The sequence below is a fragment of the Battus philenor genome, unplaced genomic scaffold (genome assembly GCF_028537555.1).
Source record: "Battus philenor isolate CCGP_79_NKW_IND1 unplaced genomic scaffold, ilBatPhil1.0.hap1 SCAF_8, whole genome shotgun sequence".
Lineage (NCBI taxonomy): Eukaryota > Metazoa > Arthropoda > Insecta > Lepidoptera > Papilionidae > Battus > Battus philenor.
In genome coordinates, this window is record NW_027181748.1 from 3,877,564 (window position 1) to 3,893,112 (window position 15,549).

Genomic DNA, 15,549 nt, shown 5'->3' on the forward strand with positions numbered 1-15,549 from the left:
TAAGCCTTGTTCCGAGTTTCTTCCGCTTCTTCTCCCGGCACCAATGCTTTTTGGCCAAGTTGAAGTTCGACGCTTTCGGGGGCCTTTGAGTCGGAATACTAAACAGGTATTATCGACAAGACAGGGCAATCAGATGACACTGTAGTACGTAGGTACCTGTGCTGGGGCTCCCTAGGGATTTCTCGAGCTTTGCTACCTTAAAAGAGGTTTTAGACTAAGCGCTCTCTTTGCACTGGCCGCTAGCACTCGCGCAATCTGCAAATGCCACCCAGGCAGCTGTTTAAGCCAGGTCAAATAAAGCCTTACCAATAAACCTTACGGTAGAGCTTAAAGAAGTTCTAAATGTTGCTACACTACTGAACGGCTAGTATCTCTTGAGCTAACCTTGCAACTTGGTCACAATAAAACTATTATATTTTTCAAATCTTTAATTATTTTTCATACTTTCTCAAAGTTGTCAATTGCCAAAATATCATTTATCGTTTTCTTTCTTATTTCCTTTTTTATTTTCCTCTTCATTTGGTTCCGGTTCTCTGTTCTGTGGTGGAAGGAGCCATGGATATTTTATGTACGAAGCCGACAGAAAAGATATTGATGGCTCTGGTACACGTGGTATAGGCAAAAGTGAATTGTACTGATTCCAATGCGGATTGATAAAGAAAACTTTTCGGTCTGCTCTGTCTTGCAGTGGTCGGAAATTTCCTAAATTTGGATTATCCCACGGATCCCATAGCTTCCGGAATTCGTCCATCTAAAACGAATTTAATAAATATTTATAATCATTTTCCGTTGGATTTTCGTTGAATAAGTTAATTAAATATTGAAACGCACCAGCGTTACCACACTAAGGCCCAATTGGAAATCTTTGTTAGACGTTTACAGCCATTAACAAGCGTTTTGCGGTTTAAATGTTGATGACAAAGAAATCAGCGTCAGTTACAAAAATATTGTAACACAAAATATACTATAAAACCGAATATTAAGGGGACCGGAAAGTAATGTCGTTTCTATCGACATATTTTTCTAAAAAAAATCTATTGATTTTTACGCCTCGTTATAGAAAATTTGTTAAAAACTAGGTGGCAAAAGGTTGTTGATAACTAAGGTGAAGATATTGTTGATGAAAAATAAAAACTTGTTAAATTGTAGTCGTGTGAATTTAACTTTAGAAAGGGACATTACTTTTCGGTTCCCCTAATGCTATAACCAACATAGTTATAAAATACTGTTGCATTATAATTTTGCGACGAAAATAAAATTTTATGTAAATACTAGCTGATCCCGCAAACGTTGTTTTGCAAAAAAAAATTGATATTTTAATTTACAAATAAAAAATAAGGGTTGATCGTAGAGGGGTGAAAATTTATGGTTGTATGTATTCTTATATGCTGTATCATAAAAAAATAAAAACAAAAAATTTCGTTAAAAAAATAAAAAAAAAATTTTAAGTCTGAACAACATTTATCACTTAGGGGTATAGAAAATAGATAGTAGCCGATTCTCAGACCAACTGAATATGCATATTAAATTTGGTAAAAGTCAGTGAAGCCGTTTTAGAGGAGTTCAAGTCCGAACACCGTGACACGAGAATTTTATATATTAGAATATATTTCAGAAAATATATGAAATTATTATTTTGCATGTAGCAAATATAATTTATAACCATAATTGTCATTCATTATTTCAATCGTAGTACATCCACTGGATTACAATAAGACTGCCTGAAAGCTGTCAGCATTCAACGTCTTCCGACGATTTTAAAAATGTCATCTGTGTTCTTTTTGGTCGTACGTCTTACGATGCGATTTTTAGTCTGTGATCTGCACTAGAACTTTAGGGATTGAGCGACAATCTATTCTGAACGCTATGTACACTTTTAATGCTTATAAAAATAATATCAAAGTAAATGAACTCCTCATCATGGACAATATCGATCCGTAGAAGTGAAGCAGGAGTCCGTAAAAATATATAGATACATAGATAGATAGATAAACATTTACTTCTTACCACAATGACACACATTTAAACGTACAAAACATTTACCTATAAATGAAACTGAGGAAAAATACACTGAAACAGGCTGAAAATAAAAAAATTAGTTCCTCGATCTCAATATTTCTCTGATATAATTCATATGTACAAATCACTTGTTGTGAAAAGCAGTTTGTAATAAACTATGAAATAACGAACCTGTTCGTAGGACGCAGATAAAACAACCCTCGGTACGATCCATCGTATTACAAAATTTTCTCCTGTCACTGTGGGCAGTGTTCCCCAATAAAGAAAATAATCCTCGTAAAACATCGGCATGAGTTGAGACATAGGGTAAGGTCCGACACGTGTGTGTGTTTGTGCTTCCCTTATACGAGGAAATCCCTCGATGACCCATTCTAGTCGTTTATCAGGAGTTACGCCGTACTGGAAGTAAATATATTTTTATTTGAAGTAGAAGAGCCAACCAGAGAGTAAAAAAAGAAAAGAGTAGTTTGTAGGTCAATGTAATAAAAAATGTCAACTTCATACAGTGTATCTGATAACAAAATTTGGATTTTAAACTAAAAATTTTCCATAAGCGTTATGCAAAGGACCAGGCAAACAGCAGCGTTACGTTTATTAATCATGGTTTTTTAGTCATTAATTTGCATTGGACAAAAGAAGAATTCATGTACAATTACATGTCCATGGTTTTAGTTTTGGTACTATATTCGATGGTTCAAATGAAAATCGTTCATAGATGCAGAGGTACCAAGGAAGAGCCTTAATAAAAATACAATACATACAGTGGTAACAGGTGTAAAAGCTTTAAAAGAGTGAATGTCTAGTTCATCTTTCAACAAAAAGCTAACCTACATTTATTTTCAACCAATTCTATATACAGTACAGTAACAGCCACTGAAATACGTTGCATTAATTTCTTTTTGGAAAGCAACATATCATTAATTTCTGTCAATACAAAGTGTGCAGAGACAGATACTAAACAATAATTAATTAGAACATGTTGTAATTCGAACTTTCAAAACATTGTCTATACATACACAAGTAAATAAAATTGAACTGTCCGTTTGTAATATCGAAATCACTACTTTTTACCACTGGCTTATAAATATTTATAGGATACATATATCAAAATCATATATTTTTTTAAAATTTTTGTCTGTCTGTTTGTTACGGCTAATCTCTGAGATGGTTGGACCGATTTTGTCGAGACTTTACTGACAGGTAGCTGATGTGATAAGGAGTAGCTTAGGCTACCTTCATTAAGAAAAATTCTTAAAGAATAAAAATTAAAATACAATATAGTTTTTTGATAAATTTCATGCGGACGAAGTCAAAGGCACATCTAGCCTCGCTATATAATCAATCTCTCTCTGTGTTTGGCACTAATCGGTGTAACATAACTCCTGAAGCCCCGTGGAGGGGTGAAACACATGTTGAGTGATTTGGCGGTGGCAGTTGTGTGATTCGCATTGTTTGTCGCATACGCATTTATCAGCGGGCTGGTGGACGGTGCACTTTGTTGCACGACTACCACTGCATGTGCAGAAGTGGCTAAATATTGGTCCTTTACTTACTTAGGATGGACTTCCGCAAAGTAACGCCTGATTCAATTAAATATATAATCAATCATTACGTCATTTATTATTTCTAACACCATTAATTTTTGAATATTTATGTATGTAATTGACACAAAATATTTATATGTTTATCCCTTCAAAGCTTTTTTTCTTGCTATAACTGACTATAACCATCACTCTGTATACATGTCATCGTGATCGCTGTAAAACCTCTTGATTGTTAAAAAACAATTATTGAGGTTATAAATAACGACTCACAGGCAGCACAGACAGATAGTTCTCACTTGATCCGCCAGTGCGTCCGCATTTTTAGAGACATTACGCTTTTAGTCGAATACAAGACGTTTTACGAAACTTTTAAAAACACTTGTTTGGCTATTGCTCCCACGTATTTATATGTGTTTCAAACAAAAAAAGTGTCGATATAAGCTGAAAGTAAGACGTCCGTCCCTTTTGAATATCGATACAGTTTATGTGTTACTGAAAAAGGCGGTTCGTGCAATCTATAATATGAGAACTAACGACTCTGAAAAATGTTTCGTTAAGAAAAAAATATTACAATAGTCGACATTATGTGGGATTGTCAAGCAATAAAGGCTGCGGTCGTGGCACAGGTCTATATTTTATTCTTAACAGCGTAACTATCTTTTCACTCTTATATTTATCGTGACATTATATTGACTTGACGGTTAGTCCCCAAGTAGGTTTATGAACTTATAAGTAATTAGTAAATCAAAAGTTAAAAATATTTTTATCTTTAATCTGCATATATATACATGATCGTTCTGTATATGTACACGAGAATACCTATAAATGGAGATGAGTAAAATTGTGTATCTATATACAGGGTTAAAACTAGAAATAAAGATAAGCTTGTTATACATTTTTCTAGGTAACAAAAATAAGTAGTACCTTTATGGGTGTAAAATTTAGAATACATGCCCGCGTAATATCTGAATTATCATAAAGATCTTGAGATTTTAAAAATAATTGTTAGAAATTATCATAAAATTAATTTCAATTTTTTATTGTCAATTAGAAACTTTACAGAGTAGTAGGGTTTTTTTCTAGTTTTAATTAAATGCATTTCAAATTTGTTCAACTGTACAAATTTGCCCATTAATTTTCTTAAATTATTCATAACTTTTAAACTCACCTTGATAAGATAGCAGACTAGAACTACACCGTCTGGATGTTTTAAAGCTTCTTGTTGCGTCATGTATTCGGCTCGGAAAAAAATCACCTGAAAAATTTAATATTTCAGGTCAGATTTTTCATGCGTCGCCAACAAAAAACATGAACATTACGAAAGTATAGATAGACTAGTGTCTGTCTTAAAACATTACGAAAGTATAGATAGATTAGTGTCTGTCTTAACTAAGGTTATAAACGTAAATATTATTTTACTGCAAAATAACCGTAAACTGTAAACACTATTCCAGCAATTTCACTATTTAGATCGCAAAACTTTAACCTGAACACTTAATTTTGCTAGTAGTACGAAATACGCTTTATTAATGTTGACGTGGTCTTTCCCCTGTCTTGGGTACACACTTGGGGTATTATTCATTCACAGAATTCTATTATTTACATCTTCATCTTTCTTTATTCTTAACATCCATTATTCTTTCTTCTTTTATTCCTCACATATTTTCTCATTCATTTTTGTTCTTTGTTCCGTTCATACCTTACTTTCGTCACCTTCCCTCACTGAATTTTTGTTTGCTTAATTACTCAAGGAGTGAAGTTGCTTACTTTCTAAGCTTAACTGTGAGCTTAACACAGCTTTTCACACGACTTTAACCAGTTTATTTTCTATCGTCGGTGAATTTTTGCTGAACATAAAAGATACCGCACCTACGTTATATTACGCACATTGCTCATACATTTCAAATTGAAAAATTTTGAATTAAGAACTCATTTTAGAATATGTAATATGTTATTCACTTCTTTAAATTTTATATTCTAAAAACAAATTACTCTCTCAGTCTAGACAATTTTATGACCGGCCCGTATCTTGCAAAGCCAGACAGCTTGAGTTGTAGTGTTAGTGTAGCCGAAAAGGTGTGTGAACGATTCTTGTCCATTCAAATGAAGGATTGTGTAGCTAAATAGAGTCAACAAGTTTAAGCTAATGATTTATGCAATATCATAAAAATAAATCTTTATTAATTCAAGCACTTCTTATGCAAAATAGAACATCGAACTTAATGCCGAAGCTAAGACATATATTTAAACAGATTTATAAACAATAAAATCTGAATATTGTGATGATTCCGTTTAATTATCAAGCAACGAATGGTGTTAGTCCGAAGTCCTTCGCTTTGAATGAACGCCGATTCCTGTTTATACAACGCGAACCAGAGACTAACAAATCTTAACACAGATCATAATTTTATTTAATTTTTATTTAAAAGTTTCCTAATACTTTCTAGAAAGTTCTTATGGCAATAAAACTTTAAAAGTTTGCAATGCAAAATTGCTGCAAATTTATTATGGTTAATAACATACGTAACGTATTTATTATAAAATAAGATTATTTTTCAACATTTAATCAATATGTAAAGTTTTCACTCTTAAATATTTTACATTTAATATCGGGATAGCTAGTCCTAAACTAAATTTCAAATTGACAAACGCAGAGAGGGTGATGCGCTGGTAATCGTATTTCAATATAGAATAACGTCACTATACAGAGTTGTTATTGGTTTAAAAACTTTTAAGGGGGCGATTTTTTAGCACCTTTGCTGTCAATTAAAATACAGTACGCTCTATCGAAAGCCGATGGTTTCAGAAATAAAAATTAACGTAACGATAATATAGCTGGAAAAAGCTTTATTAAGATTCGAATTACTGTGCTAGAAGAAATAATTGTTTACTTTATGTCCCTCTAGACTCTCTACTACCAAAAGTTATTGGCCTGTCGCACTCCAACAATAAAATAAGGTTTATACAGGGAGATTAAAGTAGTGTATTTGTAAATTTTTTGCTGACAAAAGAGATTTACATTCACGTCATTTAAAACTGTTACATTTTTAACGACCCACCTTGTAAATGAAAAATAATTAAAGAAGATCTCTACTAAATTAAAAAAGTATACATTTAAATTAATAACACCGCGATATTTGAATTTATATTAAAAATAAAGTAACGTACTTGCATTTCAGCTGGGTGGGTTCTTCTATCGACTGAATGCTCGCTGCCTTTCATCATGTCGGGACCCCAGTGGAAATGTATTTGTGATAAAACGTGTTTCTCGTAAAACGGCCCCCCCTCTAAATAAGGTCTCTCGGTCTTCCATTTACTTCCGAGTAATACTGGAAATAAACCGGCCGTATTTATTGAGTCCGTAAAAGAAAATTACGTGAACCGTACATTTTTGTCCCGATATTTTTCTTCCTTTACGTTAATATAGGGTGTGTTGTATAATTTTCTATTTAATACAACTTTTTCTATATTTTGTTGTTTGTTTATTTAGGTGTTGCACGCTTTTGTAACTGTGTCAATCCTGCCAGTAGGTAATTGTACACTAGTCCTTTTACCTTTTATATTGCCGACAACAATAGGCCACTTATTAAGTTGCATAGTTGAAGGCATTTTTTAAATATATTATTAATGAAAATTGTTAATAAAGGTGATGGTTAAATAACTACAGTGTGAATAGTTTACAAGTTTACAGCATGTCAAAATAATTGATTACAAGTGTGAAATCTTTAAAGGGGTGAATGTTGTATTTGTCGTTTTTCTATGCAAAACATAGGCTATCCAAAGATATCTATGGGAGATATACCGTAATAGCCACCTTTGGCAGGTGGGTTGGCGATCGCAGTATGGTATTACGATATGCAGAGGACGCTGCTGTCCTTCTGGAAATTTATTTGTGAGCATTGGCAATCCTATATAATTATTGCGAAAAGTGTGAATTATTAAAGACTGTTTTCGGAGAAGTTTCAGATTATACATTATATAAAGTAATCGTTTTATAAATAAGAAATAACGATGATGATAGTTATATTTAAAGCGTATTATTTAATAAATAATGGTCATGCCTGTATATCCTGTATTAGTTATCTTCACTTTATGCGGAAAGACATCGAAATTGTACCATTTCAATTCAGGACATTGGTAGATAATGGAATCTGTGATTGATACTTCTATAGGCGTTGGTAACAGGCCATCAGTCTGGCTGAAGAAGTACATGTATTCAAGTGTACCGAATGGTGGTATTACTATGGACTCGTCGCTGTCTGTGCGCGGGGGTGGGGCTGTAAAATACATAAAATATTATCTATGTACATTATTTTAAATACACGCATATGTTTTTATTTAATTATGTATAAAATCCGTCATTTGTTAAACGAAAGTGATCGACACAGTCCAGCGTATTATTAAAATTAAAGTGACAATAGTTAAGCAGCATAGCAAACAAAACACATGGCTTCAGTGACCTGGCATATTAACGTTCTGGAGTAAAGATCACGGACTGGCAAGCGCAGCGTAAGACGTCCACTCATAAGATACACAGACGACCATTTTTAAAGTCGTTAAAAGACATTGGGCTAAAAATCTACAAGGAGGGCACATATGCATAAATAAAATTATAAATAAGCTAGTTTTTTTCAATAATTTTATTTGCATTACACTTCATAGATGGCGCTGTTAATAATTGTGTTATGATCGCGTCCATTGCGGTCGCCGGTCGGTAAAGCAGTTCGTTTTGAGATGTTAAAGTGATAATTTAAAATATAGCAGGATAAACTTTTAAAAGGAATCGACAATTTAAATAACAAATTTTAAAATATCGTTTCTCTGTTTTCCGAACAACGCATTATTGTTTATTTGAAGCGTATACCCACATAGTTGAGAGAAATTGTCTTATAAAATGACATGAGTTATATGAGAGAGGCAGATATGAGACAATATAAACCATGATAACATATATAGAAATTTTGAACTACAACATTGTATTCGAATAGCTTGCTCACACACAAGTGAAAAAAATATGAAGTACACATAGTATTGTACATACCCCTATTTTAGCCTGAAGAAAAATTGAAAAATGCGACATTCGTTAATCCTCACAAAGCCGTGTGGAGCACAAAGCCTGCTGAGAGGCAGTCTGACTCTCAACAATGCGAACTTTGAAAAGGTAATACCGAATGAAAGAATAAACGAAAATATTATTATTGGTTTTCCCACTATTATTTCCTACTCTAAAACAAGATTTTAAACCTTTATTGGTGATATAATTAGATATTTGGTATACAGAACTTCCAAGTAGTTTTTCTGACTAATTCAACTCTTTAACTGTCTACATATAAAATAAAAACAAAGATCTCTTAATCATTACAGCTACAGGATGTCCGTATCTGAATATAGGGCACCTCATAAATTTCCAGTGTGTTTCGACAATTTTAGGAAGGTCGTCGTGCTACTTTATGAGTGGACGTCTTACACTACACTTGCCGTGGTTTGTAGCCTTTACTCCAGAATCTTAAGGCTCTAGCGGCGATCTACACTCCGCGTTATGTGGCCTTCCTACTGGAAGTTTAACCCGTCAATCTGTCAAGATGTCATTGACTTTCCTTGGTCTACGGATATCCTCATTCCTGTTACTTTCGCCTACCCCTTCTATGGGTAACTATAGTTCTAAATTCACCAAATTTAAAACTATAACATACGTTTGCAATTAAAAAAAAATTATAAATGACGATTTAATATACTTTACTGGAATTCAAAGTTTAAGTTTTACGTTTTTTTTTTCGTGGCCTCCATATTTGGGGGACCTCTCGAACATTTCTTCGTTTTGGGTACACAGGGACAATTTCAGCTTAATAATTTTCCACATTCTTTTTTATTTACCCATCTTCTTATATCATACTCGTGTAGAGTAAATTAACCGTGGTAGTTGTGTTCCGTCGTAATTAGTCCCTTTCTTAGTTAGGATGGACTTCCGCGAGGTAACGCCTGAATCTAATATCTATTACAATTCTTTAATTACTTATTTTTCTTTTAATATTTATAACATATATCTATATCACATTTTTATTACATAATTTCTTAGTCATCGAATTTTTTGTTATATATTTATAGATTTAAATTTCATAACGTCAATAATAAACGTTTTAAATTTATACGATGCTAATATCAGAAACAAAACCTGACATATTACATGAAAAGATTATTGACTAATGACAAAATTGAAAAGCTTTGTCATAGTTGAATAGGGAACTGATGCAAAGTCAAAACTTGATTTAAAACAATGTGGAGCTAGCAGATACGGCTTAACTATCATCCTAATACAACAAACGTGACATGTCTTCTGAAATACAAAAGCGTTCAGTATTCATGATCACCCATATAAACAGATCGATTTGAATAATGATTGATTTATAACATATAAAGTCGAACGGAACTTTTGAATCCATTTATCTATCTTCAATAAATTGAGTCACACAAAAGATTTGCAAGATTAAAAATCCCTTTCAAACACTAAAATTTAAATTATAAAATTGTTTATTCAATACACGATGGATTAAATATTAAACTGAGTCTACAAGTTCGGCACAGGCGATCGGATTCGGTTGCAGCAAGGTTTCGAAGAAAAAAACATCGCCTCACTTATGGATAACGAGGAGAGTCGCGTGACTTTTGTAGAGTACTGCAGAAAGTGGAGACCATTAACAGGAACAAATAGGCAAAAAAAAAAAACAAAATTTTATGAGACTTGTCAAAATAAATACCAATGCATAATAGCAAAGATATGTTAAAATAAGAGAAAAGCAAAGAAAGAATGCTTTATTTTTAAATTAAATCAGAAAAACTCTGTGTTTGGCACTAATCGGTGTAACATAACTCTTGAAGATGCCCCGTGGAGGGGTGAAACACGTGTTGAGTGATTTGACGGTGGTAGTAGTGGTGTTGAGTATTTTGGGGGTGGCGGTTGTGTGATTCGCATTGTTTGCCGTATGCGCATTTATCAGCGGGCTGGCGGGCGGTGCACTTTGTTGTACGACTACCACTGCATGTGCGGAAGTGGCTAAATATTGGTTCTTTTCTTACATGAAAGGATTAGTAAAAATGGAAGGAATTAGAGAATGTATAAACGTTAAAAATAAATAATAAATGAATAAATGACATTAAGAAGTAAAAAGATGGGAACGCAAAAATATGACAATTTTTTTTAAATAGTCTCTGTGTGCCTAAGATAAATAATACGAGGGGTCTCCAAAAACGGGTCAGTTATAGTTTAGGTACACTTTTTGTTTCTGGTATTTTTGTAGTAACAAATAGTAGCGACATGACAACGATGTACGCTTGATGGTATGTGGGTCTAACCATGCAATAATAATAATTTTTGATGAATCTTAATGTAACCAGCGATACATAAAAAATACATATAACTTGCCACACAACCTATTGTTCATAAAACTGTGATTACTTTTTAGACAAATTTAAAAATTCAACAGTTAAACTACAACTTAGTTTACCTGATGGAAAATTAGGTTTCATGTGTCCCATTACATGTGATTTATAGGAATAAACGTGGTAAAATAATTACGAACCAAAGTTTACATGTATGTATGATAAATGATGTCATTTGATTTTGTTTATTATTTACAACTCGAAAAACTAGGTGGTTGAATTTTTTAAATCTCTCACATTCCTGGATATACATACATACATCTTATACACTTCTTTATGCTTATCTACATTTTAATTTTTTTTAATAATTATGCATAAATTATTTGATATAATTTACCTTCTGGTTCTTGTTTAGGAGGCATGTCTTCATTTACTTTAGATTTTTTTACATTTTTGCTAAAACATGTTTACATTTGAACGGTCTTGATTTGTGAGGTTATGTCAATAGTGCATAGAATCTATAAATATAATTTTTTAAAACAGATTACATTAAAATTTTTAATCTATTTCTTGTGTGATTAATATTAAGGTATCAACTTTATAACTTTAAAATTTAATTTATTCAAATTATTATTCACTTGGATCGATTACAGTAACCACTTTTGTACTTCATGAGAATGATATATAAAAAGCTAAAATAACTTGATAAAGATTATAATTAGACGGACCTCCCATATAATGTCAACCTTCAATTTAAAGCTACGAAACTTTCAAACAAGCCAGGAGCTGTGAACAGCTATTAATATTCTCAGACGGAATTTTTTTTGGTCACGTTTACATTTATCTTTTATATTATTTCAAATCAATAATGAGGAGATTCGTAAATCGACGAAAGTACCCGTAATAGTTTATCGGATTCGGAATGGCAAATGGCAGTTGGCAAGCAACATAGTGTGTAGAGTAGAAGAACTTAAACTTTAAGGTTCTGGAATGGCGATCAGCGCCGGTAAGTTCAGCGTTGTTAAGATTGTCTGTGTGTGTGTCTGAACATAGGACGCAAAAAATGGTACTTATAAATGTAATAAGTATACATTGATAGCCAACAGTACTTTTCTGTCACTTTAACATATGTATTAAAATGTTGAAATTAATATCAGACCAAAAACATAAACTTATAACAATTAAACCTATTTGTATTTTTATAATCGCTTATCGACAGACTCAACGTAAAATTTACTTGTCACCGATGACATGATTAAAATATTCGTTAGTAAATGTCTAAAACGTAATTAAAAAGATTTATGCAATTAAAATGGATAAAAAAGCATCTTACATTGAACCCGATCGCGATTTGATGAACTGGGAGAAATGGATCCAGATAAGAGAGGATGAACTGGTGAATATCGGTCAAAAGATAGGCAGACAACCTATTGATATGGTTATGAATTTACATGAGAGAGTTCGGGAAGATAAAGAATGGAAAACAGTTTTGGAGAATGCGCATATCGAGAAGAAAGCAACGCTAAGAGGTGCGTTATGGGATCAGCCGGAAAGATTGAAACAAAAATGTTACTGTGAACCGGTTTACGAAATACATAGAAAACCTGAAGATATCGGACAACCAGGTATTATCGAACATATTGGAGTACCGCAATATATTTTGGAAAATGAAAAAGGTGTTCACGGTACATCTGAACGAAACAAATGTGTATTGTTAAATAAAAAGTTTCAAGATTATAAAGAGAGTCAAGAAAATAAGCTCAAAGATAAGATAAAATTAATTGATCCCTATAGGTAAGTAAGAAATCATAAATTAGATATAATAAGTATAATAAGTAGAGGTACGGAAATTTCGCAAAAAAAATCACCAATTTCGCATTTATATTTTTCAAAATTTAAAAATTTCGCATAAATTTAGCATTTATATTTTTGAAATTATAAAATTTGTGTAAATTAGGTATTTAGTAGTAAGTAATTTTATTACTAAATATGAAAGTAAAGTTTAACAAAATACAAAATTTCAAAGTACAAGTCTTAACATTAAACAATTTTAATTAATTAAAAGATAACATTGTAAAAATTTCAACATTTGGCTCCTTAAGCGTCGTTCTTCGGTCCGTTACGACATCAATGTATATGCTGAAGAAGCGTTCAGCGTCCACGCTGTTGGTTGGACTCCAAATACTCTGTAATGCTGCTTCAGCAAAGGACGGGAAGTTGCATTTGACAGCCAACAATATGCCCCTTACATTGGAGTTTTCATTTATATTAATAGGCCGAAGAATTATCCTATGAAAGTGCGCATATCCATCAATTAGCTCATTTTGAGGAAATCCTTGGAAAAAAGGAATTTTCGAAAAGCTTTCCAGCAATACGTTTATATTTAATGTGGTTGAACTTGCAGCCACAGATGGAGTAAACAATTGGCCAATGTGAAAGAAAGCTTACTGAAACTATTGTCGCTTGCTGATTTCAACATAGTTTTCATTGTCTCATCAATTCCTTCATAGTCTTTAAGACATGGTGACGTCTTTTCATCAAAATAACCTTGACGTTGCCGTTCAAGCAATGATTTTAAATCCTCTCATTTGTTCCATAACAGGAGTGCAATTGGATAACTTGTCCCTTCTAACTCATCAATCAATTTCATTATTTTGGGGCAGAACTCAGAGATAAAAGTTATTTGAATATTTAGTTTTCGCTTGAAAGTTATATCAACGTAACATTTTTTCAAAAATAGAATACTAGAATTTGGATTATCCACTTCATCAAAAAAGTCAAGTATGTAATCCAAATAATCATTAAGATATAAAACTGAAATTTGCAACTGCAATTGACGCGAGTCGCGACTCGGGCGATACGATAATATTTTAATAAATATTTAATAAATAATTTAATAATCAATACGAACACTACCATACATTTCGCATTTATTCGCATTTATTCGCATTTATGTGTAATTTTCGCATTTATTCGCATCTATTTCGTAAATACGAAATTTCCGTACCCCTAATAATAAGCTATAAATAACATTTTTATGAAAATTACACCCAGTATTTTTAAAAAGTGTGGATAGACTTGTTTAATGAGGCTGGCATGAAAATCATTTTTTTGGCAGTCAGTCATTGAAATTAAAGCATAATAAAAATTACAGATGTTTAATGTAATGAAACTAAAACTTTAAGTTTTCGGTCTAATTGCAGGTCAGAAATCAGCGAACTATTTGTAAAGGGGAATAAACCGAAACCACCTCCACCACCATTGCCAATATTACCTGAAATTGTAATATCAACAGCATGTGAATGCGAAGAAACGTATTCTGTTTGCGCTGTAAGAATTAATAACACAATTCTTATTAAAGATTTATCTAAGCCACATTTAACCAATGAGTTGAGCAAACTGCAGCAAGAAAAATGGCATGAGTCATGTTCAACGTGGTCGTATTACTTTAACGTTCCGAAAAATCGAGTAGGCAGAGCTAAACTTTTCCTTCAAAATTTGGGTACAGTCACTCTTAGATACTGTTGGAAGAAAATAAAAGAACAAATACCTTTCATACCTGAGGAAATCACAAATCAAGTGTTTTTCTTTAACAAAAACGAAGATATTTTATCTCCAGGACAATCCAGAGAAGTGTATTTTACTTTTATTTCCAATGATATTGGCCTTTACAGAGAATCATGGGAGATTAGTTTCTTTAACGTATCATTTTGTGCTACCCAGTGTAAAATGCTGGTTATAAATCTCCAAGCGGATACTGTAGAAGATGTGGAAAGCATTCGACGTAAAATTGATATCCTTAAAGTAAGAATTAATAGGAAAGCTGTGAGAAAACTGATAAAAGATATGTTGAATGATGCCTTTGAGAAAGCAACAACTGTGGAGCCACATATATATCCATATAAGAAATTACTATTAGAATCCGAACTCTTTATAATGAAAAATCCAGTATGCTTCTATCATCAAACAGAAGTGATGAAATTAAAACAGGTCTATACAGAAATGATGCCAGATGAGACCTGGGATTTATCTATGAGTACGTGGAGAGACGCAATGATGAAAAAAGATTTCGACGACAGAATGAGATACTTTGATATATTAAAACAATCGTATAGAGAATTATTGAAACCTTGGAATGAGGGAGAAAGCCATTTGATACAGAAACAATCTGCTGTAAAGTATATTTTGTCGAAATTGGCTGATAAATTTGATTTGGTTTACTTTGAATTAATAAACGAAGGCAAAGATAAAGATCAGTCTACTGAAGAACCAGAAACGGCTACGGGCTCAAAATCATCTATTGCTGTAAATACGGATCTACAATTATTAACAAGATTAGTTTTTCACATGCGCATGCGTGAACATGTCAAAAACGCCATTGAAACCTGCGCAGGTGTCATGGGTAGCTTAGATTTGAACAGATGGATTCATTTTGATTTTTGCGCTTAAAATAATGACGGTTAGCCGTCTTTAATTTTATGTAGCAAATACTTTTTTATGTTATAATAAACATCGTTACAGAAAATAAAACAAAAAAAGATATTAATAGATAATTATTTATTAAAAATTACCTTATAATTAATCCTCAAATTGTGGAGTTTTTCTGCAT

General features: G+C 32.5%; 2 protein-coding genes across 2 annotated transcripts; one reads left to right on the forward strand and one right to left on the reverse strand.

The window, feature by feature from the left end:
* Window positions 1-472: 472 nt before the first annotated feature.
* On the reverse strand, window positions 473-11,362 carry LOC137931808 (carbonic anhydrase 2-like). The gene is made up of 6 exons (XM_068775317.1): window positions 11,338-11,362; window positions 7,625-7,840; window positions 6,732-6,892; window positions 4,732-4,818; window positions 2,191-2,418; window positions 473-751 (listed from the first exon to the last, which is right to left on the reverse strand). Exons 1-6 carry the CDS (start codon window positions 11,360-11,362, stop codon window positions 473-475), a joined length of 996 nt encoding a protein of 331 aa, XP_068631418.1.
* Window positions 11,363-12,252: 890 nt separating this feature from the next.
* LOC137931809 (uncharacterized) lies at window positions 12,253-15,389 on the forward strand. Its single transcript, XM_068775318.1, has 2 exons — window positions 12,253-12,734; window positions 14,144-15,389. Exons 1-2 carry the CDS (start codon window positions 12,253-12,255, stop codon window positions 15,387-15,389), a joined length of 1,728 nt encoding a protein of 575 aa, XP_068631419.1.
* The last annotated feature ends 160 nt before the right edge of the window (window positions 15,390-15,549 follow it).